This window comes from Formica exsecta, unplaced genomic scaffold, assembly GCF_003651465.1.
Source record: "Formica exsecta isolate Colony F162 unplaced genomic scaffold, ASM365146v1 scaffold768, whole genome shotgun sequence".
NCBI classification, from domain to species: Eukaryota; Metazoa; Arthropoda; class Insecta; order Hymenoptera; family Formicidae; genus Formica; species Formica exsecta.
The window spans coordinates 68,928-80,740 of record NW_021853535.1 but is presented as its reverse complement, the minus strand read 5'-3'; the positions used below and the strand labels follow the sequence as shown (position 1 = coordinate 80,740).

Below are 11,813 nucleotides of genomic sequence, written 5' to 3'. Positions count from 1 at the left end.
CACAAAATTAACTTTATGATCGACCAATACTTTTATAGAAATTTATTTATTCAATAATTAACAGTATATTGGATAATTATTAATTATATAAATATTTTTTATATGGTTATATTTTTAATTGAAAATTTTTTTATCACCTTGATATTTAGTGCAATAAATGAGTTTCTGAATTAAAAAAAGAAAGCAATACAATTAAATTGAAATGTTGACATTTTTAGCATATTAGAAATAGTCAGATCTATTAGAAAGATTTTATTTAATAAATTAAAAATGAAATGTTTAAATCAAAAAATTGACTGCAAAATAGATATAATTAAACTCAATCTTTTTTATAAGATTAAAATTTTTTTAAATTATATAAAAAAATAATGAGATTATTTCTTATTAAATATAATGTAATGATTTTTTTGCATTTAAATACTAAATAATAATACTGATATCTAGTACCAGTGAAATATCACTTGTATTGTTTGCTTAGAGTAATATTATTAATGGAAATATCTATAAACAGGCAAAACCGGTAAACAAAGACAGATTTATCCCAAAAATGTTTCTACGTGGAGATTCTGTCATCTTAGTTCTAAGAAATCCATTGGCAACTGCAGCGGGAAAGTAATACATTAAGGACAATTTTAATATTATAAACTAAGATTAACGCTGTAATAAATAAAATAAAATAAAATTTGATACAAACGTGAGAGCGGGTTATATTTACTAGTGCACTTGACACATTTCTTTGCATAAATCCTTAATATATCTCATTCGTAATTTATTAAATGTTAAGTAGAAAAAAATATGTGATAAGCAGGACACTGTTTTATTTCTTACGAATTGTATACAAGATTATCAATCCTTTTCAGCAATTGCAGTTAAATGTTTATCGATCTCTTGCTCAGTTAAAACACTGTAACAAAAAGTTTATTAATTATGACACAGTAAGAATATATGAAATACTTAAAAATAAAAAATAAGTGTGTTAATTACCAGAATTTGGAATTATCCTTTGATACAATTCCCACTTCAATTTCAGTTGGCTTAAAATCTACAGATAAAACCGTAGATAAACAAGTAATAGCTAATTGTATAGTCTCATCATAATCATAATTTTGTTTCTTCTTCAGTTTCTTCTCGAGATAAGAATTAGCTTCGGTTTGTTTCGCCCCCACAGAGATAGCTCTGTAACCACAGAAATAACCTGCTGGATCAGCTTTGTAGATGCACGGACCCTTTTCCTTATCATACGCTATGAGCATCATGGAACATCCAAGGGGTCGCATCTCCGCATTCTGTGTGTACACTTGACTGATGTCGGCGACACGTTGACACAAGACATCCACAGGTATCTCATAGCCGTACTTGTATTTAAAATGAGCTGCTTCATATCGAGCACGTTGTACTTGGGACTTGCTATCGGCTGTAGAACAAGAATCAAAGAATGACACACAAAGTTGAAATATAGCTATAATAAATCATCGAAACTCACCTATCATACCCGTCATAACACAACCGATATTCTCGGTTAGCTGGAATACATGAGTGACGCTGCAGGCATCGAGTAACTTATCCTACACAAAGAAAGAGATACAATAAATATTATCGTAAACGTGTATTCCTAAATTTAGGTGGTTGTTGCTAACGAAATTTCGAGTTGATGAAGCATATTCGAAGGACAATGGAAAGTGTCAACTGTAAAGAGATTCTGACGGAGTTTTAGGCAAAGAGGAGTCTCTTGGAGGTTATCTTACAGGCACTTTCTTCTGTGTCGCGAATACAGCGCAGTCGACTCCTTTGACAGCCACGGACGTCAGGCCACCTTGATTGATGGCTTTGAAGGCGTATTCTGTGAAAATTTCAGGAAAGAATACATTTATGAATGCGAAGATGCAGATCACGCCAAGTCATCGGCGTACACAAAAATATGAAACGAAAAGGCGCTCTACACGATGTCGATAATAAATACGATAAAGCATCGCCTATAATGTATTTCTCTGATTCTTACCTACTTGGTAAAGCCGACCTTCCGGCGAAAAGATCGTTATGTGCCTGTCAAATCCAGCACTGCTGCCGCGCGCCATGTTCGCTGATATAGGAATTGACGATTATTTCGACCGCGATTTGATGCGAAAACGTCAAATCATGTAAGTGAGCCAGGTCTGTTCATTTTAAATACACCTCTGCATCTCGGATGAGCAACTATCGCGGAAAACTTTAGAAAGCATCTGTCTGGAAATTCTCTATCCAACAGCCAATCGGTACATTTGACCAACTCGTACGTATGACAAATGAAAGATCGCCTTAAGTCAATGGAGTGTAGAATATCTGCCTGCTGGAGACACATTGGTCAGTCTTTTGCATTCGACGTATGATTCGTTGGAGTAATAAGTAAACAACTGTTCGGCTTCTCTTATAGGTTGATTATCATACACGATTAAATTCAAGTTCAAAAAAAAGCACATGCTGTTAATTGTTGACCGTTGAAACTTTAGAAGATCAAAGTGTGATTCTATTACGTTCTGCGCATTGATTCTGTTTCTTTTGTGATTGTAAAGATTTTCATCCTTTTTTTTTATGACATGGTTAAATTCGAGTTCAAAAAAAGCTGATGCTGTTAATTGTTAACCGTTATCAACACTTTACGAGGATCAAAGCATCGTAAGTTTCTATTATCCACATTTCTATTATTCAAGTTTTATTTTTTTAATACTTCAACTGTTTTATTGTATGTTTGATAGATGGAATCTCGCTTACCAAGACCAAAACTTGCATTAAAGAAAGCAATTTCTACAATGGATATAAATACTAAAAATACAAATGACAAAACGGCTAAAGAGGTAAATAGTATCTCAACATCAAAATCAGTATCGACTGTAAAATCAGCACCAACAAGCTCCCTTGCTATAACAAAATCTACAAAAGAGGATAAACCACCAGTTACTCTACTCCGTGCAAAAACGCTATCCACAATCACACGATCCAATAATATAAATGCTGTGAAAAGAGCAGGTACGATTATAACACATGGGGAACCAAAGAAACCACTTCTTAAACCTGTTACGAAAGCAGTAGCGAACAAACCAAATGGTAAAGCATTGATGACTAATAATACAGCAAAGAAAACGAACCAAGTATTACAGAATAATACAGATAACAAGTCAAACAAATTAAAAAGTTGGGATCTGCGAGGTCGCTTGGCACAAACGAGTGATAAATTATCAGTTGCAGAACAGAAAAGTAAAGATGTAGAATCAAAGTATAATGCCCTGCAAGAATTGGTAAATAGTTTAAAAACTAGTGAGGCTGCATGCAGAACTAAAGCAGAAAAACTTGAGGATTCAAATAATATCTTAAATAATGAAGTTCAGACTTTAACAGTAGAAATGTCTACGATGCAAAAACATCAAGAAGATTTGACAAAACGATTAAAAGAGTCGGAAGAATCGTGCGCAAGCATTACTCACATGTTGAATGAATGTAAAGAGAAATGTAAAACACAGGAGGTACTGATTTCAAAACAAACTACACAATTGACAACTTTGACAACTGAGCTGGAATTACAAAAACAGATAAATGAGGATCTGAGTAATGTCAAAGAACAATTAGAAGCATTGGCATATGAAATGGATAAAAAATGTAGAATGCTACACAATAATATACAAGAATTAAAGGGGAATATCAGAGTATTCTGCAGAGTTCGTCCAAGAACTCCAAAGGAAGTTGAACAGATGAAAGCGTAAGTAAAATTCTGTAAATGTATTTTGCTTTGCAGTTAAGTATATCTCTAACATGATCCATTGATTTGAACCTATTGTTTGTAGATTGTGTAGCATAAACTATATAGATGACTGTACTATTGAAGTAGGCAAATTGGATGGGTCAGATGCAATAAGTTGTAGTGGAAAGCAACGAGGAACAAAGCAAGAGTTTTCATTTGATAAAGTGTTCACTCATAAAGCGTCGCAAGAAGATATATTTGAAGAGTTATCCTTTTTAGTACAGTCGGCTCTTGAGGGATATAATGTTTGTGTATTTGCTTATGGCCAGACTGGTTCTGGCAAAACATACACTATGGAAGGAGAAACAAGAGATGAAGGAGAAATGAAGGAGCAGTTCGAAGGCATGATACCTAGAACAGTATGTGTATATTCTTATATGCTTATGATATAGTAAATGGTAGTTGAAATTATCAGATTATATCTTAATTTATACATACAAATTTAGCTTGCAATTGTTTCAAACATAGTTTCTCTTTAATAAAAAATCAAAATATAGAATATTTTTTTTATAAATGTAATATTATTTATTATAATTTTTATTTTTCTTATAAATATAATTTAAATTTGTGCACTAATAATTTTTCTACGAGAATCAAATTTATTTGTGTATAATTTTAGGTACGTCACATATTCAAAGAAATGAAACAGTTTGAACTTCTTGGTTGGGAGTATCAAGTAAAAGCAAGTTTTCTAGAAATTTACAATGAACATATCGTTGATCTTCTCGATTCGCAACTAAAGACGCACGAAATACGAATAGTGGATAGCAAAGGTCAGGATTTATATGTCAGCAATCTTCGGATAGAAGAAATACACAGTCCAGAAGAATTGCACAAATGTCTTGAAACTGCACAACGCAACCGAGCTGTTGCAGCTACTAAAGCAAACGAGCGGTAAGTTATATTCGCACGACATTTATAGTTCAAATTGCAGCAGAAAACAAAGCATAAAACAGCTTTTTTCTCTCTTAAATAAGAATATAAGAATATTAGAAATTATAATTGTTTATGTGTGTGTGATTTGCTTTTTAGATCATCCAGATCACATTCAGTAACGAGAATACAATTGATTGGCACGCACAGTGGAAAACAGGAGGTCTCAATAGGAAATTTAAATTTAGTTGACTTAGCTGGATCTGAACGTTTGAAGAGTGAAGAAGTTGCCAGAACTACAGAAACGAAAAATATCAATAAATCATTAGCAAATCTTGGTAATGTTATCTTAGCTCTTTTAAAAAAACAAGAACATATTCCATATAGAAATTCTAAATTGACCCATTTGCTTATGCCTTCTTTGGGAGGTAATTCAAAAACTTTAATGTTGTTAAATATATCGCCATTAGATGAATGTTATAACGAGACATTAAATTCGTTGAGATTTGCTAGCAATGTCAATAATTGCAAGACTGGAAATGTTAAACGAAGCCGAATGCTTTTACAGAATACATCAAACTGAATTTTAAAATCTTAGTTTTGGGTAAAGAATAGTTTAGTTGCGTACTTTTTATTTTCAATTTATAAATTTTTACATAATTGACATCTATAACATGATTGACATTTTTTCTTACCATTACAATTATTATGATCAATGTAAAATAATTTAAGAAAAAAAAATATATATATTCTTATACGAGAAATTAGTGTCAAAATGACAATAAAATGCCATCTTATGTAAAACACGTTGTATAACATTAGTAATTAAATAAATGACATTTATATATAACTAAACATTTATAAATTTATATCGAAACTGTTTAAATAAACAATTGTTATCGAAATTTGCTACAATCTTTTGGTTTTTGCATCCAGGATGCGGTAACGCTTGCCGCGCGGCAAAAGGCGACGTAAAGGCGGTAATCACTCGACTTACAACTTTTCGATAAGAAAGGATTGATTGGCTACCGCGTCGCTTCTTGTTGCGCGGCAAGCGTTACTGCATCCTGTGTGCAGAAACAATTTTTTTCTTTTTTTATCTGTATATTATAATTTATATTTATAGTCTATATTAAAGTACTAACTCATATTTTTACTAATATCTAATAATGTCATATAACAATCTAGTATCTTGTTATATACTCTTGCTTTATATAATAACTATAAAATACATAAAACTATGTATAGTACACTAATATAGACTATAAATATAGATAATAATATAATACAGGTTAAAAAAAGAGAGAAAGATTGTAGCAAATTTCTGTAACAATTGTTTATTTAGAGTTTCAACATTTAATACATAAGTGTTTAGTTATATATAAATGTGTGTTATTTATCTAATTATAAAAATTTATTTAATTCTTAATTTAGATATTTTTGCTGCTATACCATAAAATAAAATTTTTATATTTCTTTTATACCATGATACATTATAATTGAAATGAGACTGCCGATTTTTATCTAGGAATTGCTTATAAAATACTGACATGTCATCTGCAGTTATTTCTGTCTTTCCTTGTGCTCTCAACAACTCTTGAAATCGTTTACGTTCCTGAAATCTCATTTAATGATATTAAGTCTAGTATATTGTAGAAAAGAGCTGTTAGAGTCACATACCTCACTGAAATTAGTATTATGTTTGAACCAGAATTCTTGATTCCATTCTTGAGTCTTTTCCCTGAGATCTATATATCTCTTCTCGAAATAAGTTTCTTTCGCTGAGCGAGCAAATATAATAGGTCTCAGGTTTGAAACTGGATCAGGCGGACCAATTAGATCGTGAATTTGTTGATTGTTTTTCAATTTATCTGTTTTCTAACAGAGATATCTCCAATAAGTATGTAGAATACAAATTTCATTGATGAAACTCTATTATTTTAGCAGAGTACGAGAATGATAATATTAAGATCGTTACTATATATCTATATATATATACAAAATCAGTTTTTATTATTTACGAAAAACGAATGATCTATTAAAAGTGACAAGTTCTGTTATTAGGACACTTCAGAGGGAACGACTGAGCGTAATATCGTGAAATAGAAATGAATATAAATTTTTCATATCTTATTTTATGTATAGAGACTAGTCGAATTTCGTTGAAATTAGTAATGAACGAGTTGAACTAAACGTTTACACTCCAATTATACGTAAATACATAAAAGTTCATCGATATAAAAGATCTCTTCATGACATTCATGAAGAGATCTGTTTATATTTATCGAAATATTTACCGTACTATATAATCGGCATAATTCTGCGAAATATTTTACACGATAGTTGCAACATCGCGATATAATGTTTAACATTTTTACAGGATTTTATCACAGTACAATATCCCTCGAAAAAAGGTTATTTCTCGACATGGATAGAGCCATTTTTGATCATATGATTGAAATTTAAATCTATGTACGTGTGTGTATGTGACTTCAAACATTCTGGGGTACGTTCGAAAATTCTACCTGTGGAGTACAATAGCTTTTAATTAACCAATCAGTACAATCTTTGTCCTGATTGGTCAATTAAACGTTACCTTACGGTAGGATTTTTGAACGCACCTCAAATTTATTACATTTATATTTATCACATTTTTCCTTATCATTACAATTATTAAAAAATTAATGTAAAATAATTTTAGTTTTAAAAAGCACCACAAAATATAAAAAAAAATTCTTAACATTTTAAATACTAAAACCGATATTGAAAAAGATATCCCCATTTTTCATATAACATTTTTAGCGAAAACCTGATATCTTCTCTGAGAAAAGAAGACTTTCTCGCATTTCCGGCTTTATATTTAGAATTCTTGGTAACACGGAACTATAAAACAGATAAAATCAAATAACAGAACTTACAAACTTGAATGAGCATCTATCCATATCTAATCTAAAATAGTTTCGAAAATATTCGCACTTAATACATTTTTTGTGATGAAAAATGCATTAATTTCATTCAATCAGGAAACATGCTGTTACACTTGCATAGTGCTTTAATATATACATAATAAAATCATATAAAAGATTTGTTCGGAAAGAATTAAATCATAAAGTTATTACTTAATAGTTAACCACATTTATTTATAGTTTTATAATTAATATACATATAACTTTTCGGCAAATCATACAATCTAATAAGAAGATAAATTTGTATTGTCTATTCTTTTAATCAAATAAGATTTGTATCTCGATAGCAGATTTAAAATAAGCTTGATTGAATTAAGTTTTATCATACATATTCAATAAAATATATATTTTATAATCTTCAATATAATCAAATGCTTCCAAAAATATAGAGTATACATGTACTAAATCTGCCCTTATAATTCTCTCCTGTGTGACATAATTGATTACATATGGAACTATTATAGTTTTCTATTGTAAAAGAAATTTTTACAACAATAAGTTATTTAATATAATCTATTATAAGAAATTGATTTTTCCGTGTATATTAAGACTAGAGTTTTTATATCAGGTAGAAACATTCCTTTAAGAGACTGTCCGATATTTCTAATATAAAAATTACGTTTTTCATGCAAATACGAGAATTAGATAACTGTTCTAACTTCTAAACGTACAATGAGAACAAATCTATACCTTTGCATGTAAATTGCTGTCACTTAATTGTCATAAGACGCGTTAATTATCGGTTTTTTCTTAGAATGAAGAACAAATAATAATCAAATTTAAACAATTTTCGCATAAAAATGTTCCTCCACAAATTATGCTATTTTAATACATTTTGCAGATTTGTATAAAATAGATAGATCGTTTACTTAATTCAAAGGCTTCAAATATGCTGCATCGAATGTGTCGAGTTCGTTTATTAAAAAGTTGGCCTCATTTCGAAGATGCTTTGACTTGAATGCTGCTTTCTCTAATATTCCCAAAGTATTTGCTATAGTTTTAAGTTCACTGTCCATTTCGGACGTTGCTTCATCCACTAAATGACAGAGCCGCGCAAATGTACTGGAGAGCTCCCTATAAAATCATACCAGATATTATTATAGAAAAGAAATATATATAATTATAAAAATATAAGTATAGAGAGACTTTCACAATAAACATACAAAATTTTAACAATTAGTTGAGAGGACTATCATAATCGTTACAACTTACTGTTGCACTTGGTGGCTACAATTTGCAGAAGTAAGATCTACAATCAATCGAAGCTTCTTCGTAGCATGCGCAACATATTGTCGTTTAAATTCGCGTTCTTTCGCATTATTAGTCCACGTTAAACGTTCATACAGATATAAAGCACCATATACAGCACCAGTTATTGCAATTAACCTCCAGCCTACTGTTTTTAACATCTAAGGGAAAGAATTATCTTCGTAATTTTTCATTTCTTCTTGTGTATAAAAAATCCATAAATTTTAGATAATGTTATACATACAAAACCAGCAATAATAAGACCACCCATCGTACCCTGCGACGTTACAGATGCAATTGCTATACGACTAATTAGAGACCAATCATCAGATCTTGATGGAAAGTTTGGTCTACTTGAAATAAATTTTAAGGAATCAGTACTTTCTGCAGGTGATGCAATACATGGTGGAATCTGTAAGAAACATAATTATTTTGACGTTTCTTTTATGAAACATGATATAAAGAACTATTTCTATCAATTGCAACAATATATTTATGCTAATAGCTCTCACTAACAAAGAAACCTCGCGAACCCGAAAATTCTAATTTTGATGAAACTTTACAGACATGTAAGGGAGATCAATAGATAAATTTAGATTTTTCAGTTGCGGTTGAAAAACGATTCTAAGAGGAGAAAGCACCCCTCATATGTAGAGCGGCTTTTTGCTTTTCTCGATATATCTCGAAAATTATTATATATATAAATATTAAATTATATATCCTACCTCTTGCGGGTAATTAGCAATAGCTAATCTGTGGCCCTGTTTCCCTGCAAATCTATTAATTAATGCCGTAAAACCCCAGGAAAAACGAAATTCTAGATCCTCGTGGAAGTCCGCGCATAAATTATCGCAATTTAATCGATATAGTATTTCAAATGGCTCTCGTCGTGGTAAAATGTTAAGCGACATTTGTCTTTTGTTTTCTGGCAATAAACTTGCCATTCTTTCGGTCATTTCTCGCTGCGAATTTTCCATATTCAATGCTAAAGCTGTACTAAGTCTAGCTCGTAAATTCGATCCTAAAATATAAAGCATTTTCTTTGAAATTATTAAAAATTACATTCTTATATCATATCATCAAATGAATATATAACTAAAAATTACCCAAGCCATTTTCTACGTGTACGTGAAGTTCCCGTTTAAATACATTCAAAACAAGTGGTTCAGGATGAAATGGAACATTAAATTCATCCACTAGAACGGCTAATCGTCGAATTTCTTCATTTAAAGCTTTAGAGACTCTTTGCTCTACATCTTCTACTATATGATGAATTTTATCTTTCATTTCTTGAGTTAATAGCATCAATTGTTGTTCAGTGAAATTCAACTTATCATGAACTTCTTTCTTAACATTCAATTGTTCATTTCGCATCTTTTGTATTCGATCCAATATCTCATCCAACGCTTGACGTATTTCGCTGCAATAAATAATAGAGACAAATCAATTTATGTTTTCAGTGAGTGCATAAATGATTGCAGTTATAAAAAAATTACATAAAATAGTATTTTCTTACGTTGCGATATGTTTACCACGTTGAGAGTGCTGTTCAAATTTGGTCTTTACTGCAGACTTTGAAATACATTCTTCAAATTTTCTTTCAAAATCTTGAAATTCAAAATATCGATTTTGGAAACCTTCTGCCAATGCACCATCTATAAGTTATATCTGAATTTAAAAAATGGTTTTTAAAAATTAAGAATATATATATGTATATATATATATAACAAAGAACACATTACTATGAGCAGGTTGACCACGTTGTTCTTGCATACGAGCTTGAAGAGTTTCTTTCGCAGAAATAAAAAAAACCCGTTCTTCAGCATCCTTTGGGCTGTAAACTTTTAACTCCTTTGCTAAAAAGTCAATAGCCCGTTCCTGATGTTGTGCTCTTACCTACGCATAAGGAATATATAAATATAAATGGACTTTTTAAATATATATCATATAAATCATTGTACATAATTCAATCATAAGCATATTGACAAAATTGTGCAGTTGTATAATTTAGTGCATAGCATTTGATGCAATAAAAATATCACAGTTATTATAGAAATTTAATATATCTAATACATTCAATATAGAAAGGCATGTATCTTTTCTATTTTCTCATTATAATATACATAAAGCTTTTCTAAAGTTATGAATTTTGATATCCTACATATAAATAAGAGAAATAAAGATAAAAATAATTACTGTGTATTTATTTATGAGGAAATAATACATTTGTATGTGATTTCAATATGCAGAATGTGTCCTCCATTTTTAGTGCATTATTTTTTAATGACAGATTCTTTGAGCCATTGAGATTTTGCCACAGTCGAGGGAGGTCATCATCCATTGCAGTTTTTTAATTTTTAGCATTATATATTTGTATATAATAAAGTCTCTTATTAAGTCAGTTAGAATTTTATTAAATGTCATTTAAAATAACTAAAGAATGTACTTTTATCATCTTATTTCAATACCTAAATTTTAATTTGTGAAGACTTTTTTTTATTGTAATCCAAAAATTGTTGATACCCCGATATTTTTGTTGAGGATAATTAATTTAATCAAAGAATGCATCATTGAAAAATAATATGCAAGAAGTGAGATATCCTAAAAATGTACATATAAGCATCATTTTTGGATAAGCAACAATTCCTCTGAATAAACTTACCTCCTTTTGTTCTTTGACCAGCTAAAGGATAGAGAAAAATTCAAATTGTTGTTCAAATACTAATATGTACCAAATTATTCAATGTGTATTCTATACATTTAAGTCATATATATATGACTTACATACACATATATAAATTGTACATTCTTTAAATTTATATTAAAAAAGTTGATATACATATATTTGTTTTATATTTCATAATTTGTTATTAATAGTAGTCAATTTTATAATAATTTTGATAAAATTTTGATAGCATTTGCTATGTTTCATATATTTTTAACATATATATATA

At 30.0% G+C, this 11,813-nt stretch overlaps 5 protein-coding genes across 11 annotated transcripts in view; 2 read left to right on the top strand and 3 right to left on the bottom strand.

The window, feature by feature from the left end:
- Positions 1-696, top strand: part of LOC115243960 (probable small nuclear ribonucleoprotein Sm D2) — a 1,713-nt gene extending 1,017 nt beyond the window's left edge. Inside the window, exon 3 of the mRNA XM_029821290.1 lies at positions 512-696. Within this exon, the coding sequence (XP_029677150.1) occupies positions 512-616 (105 nt within the window). The 3' untranslated portion in view covers positions 617-696. The remainder of the gene's footprint in view (positions 1-511) is intronic.
- A 98-nt stretch (positions 697-794) lies between these two features.
- Positions 795-2,176, bottom strand: LOC115243958 (proteasome subunit alpha type-6-like). The gene is made up of 5 exons (XM_029821287.1): positions 2,000-2,176; positions 1,746-1,840; positions 1,484-1,565; positions 985-1,414; positions 795-904 (listed from the first exon to the last, which is right to left on the bottom strand). Exons 1-5 carry the CDS (start codon positions 2,073-2,075, stop codon positions 847-849), a joined length of 741 nt encoding a protein of 246 aa, XP_029677147.1. The 5' UTR covers positions 2,076-2,176; the 3' UTR covers positions 795-846.
- A 233-nt stretch (positions 2,177-2,409) lies between these two features.
- Positions 2,410-5,490, top strand: LOC115243954 (protein claret segregational-like). Its single transcript, XM_029821280.1, has 5 exons — positions 2,410-2,652; positions 2,733-3,730; positions 3,816-4,131; positions 4,392-4,666; positions 4,805-5,490. Exons 2-5 carry the CDS (start codon positions 2,733-2,735, stop codon positions 5,226-5,228), a joined length of 2,013 nt encoding a protein of 670 aa, XP_029677140.1. The 5' UTR covers positions 2,410-2,652; the 3' UTR covers positions 5,229-5,490.
- A 256-nt stretch (positions 5,491-5,746) lies between these two features.
- On the bottom strand, positions 5,747-7,174 carry LOC115243959 (apoptogenic protein 1, mitochondrial). The gene is made up of 3 exons (XM_029821289.1): positions 6,943-7,174; positions 6,326-6,523; positions 5,747-6,260 (listed from the first exon to the last, which is right to left on the bottom strand). Exons 1-3 carry the CDS (start codon positions 7,015-7,017, stop codon positions 6,060-6,062), a joined length of 474 nt encoding a protein of 157 aa, XP_029677149.1. The 5' UTR covers positions 7,018-7,174; the 3' UTR covers positions 5,747-6,059.
- Positions 7,175-7,760: 586 nt separating this feature from the next.
- Positions 7,761-11,813, bottom strand: part of LOC115243953 (transmembrane GTPase Marf) — a 7,971-nt gene continuing 3,918 nt past the window's right edge. For 6 of the 7 annotated variants that reach the window (XM_029821277.1, XM_029821272.1, XM_029821275.1 and 3 more), the window contains 8 exons: positions 11,522-11,542; positions 10,602-10,755; positions 10,376-10,514; positions 9,966-10,279; positions 9,585-9,880; positions 9,104-9,271; positions 8,824-9,020; positions 7,761-8,685 (listed from right to left, as the gene is read on the bottom strand). In XM_029821277.1, coding sequence (XP_029677137.1) covers positions 8,481-8,685; positions 8,824-9,020; positions 9,104-9,271; positions 9,585-9,880; positions 9,966-10,279; positions 10,376-10,514; positions 10,602-10,755; positions 11,522-11,542 — 1,494 coding nt within the window. In that variant the 3' untranslated portion in view covers positions 7,761-8,480. The remainder of the gene's footprint in view (positions 8,686-8,823; positions 9,021-9,103; positions 9,272-9,584; positions 9,881-9,965; positions 10,280-10,375; positions 10,515-10,601; positions 10,756-11,521; positions 11,543-11,813) is intronic. The other variant, XM_029821276.1, reaches the window with a different exon arrangement.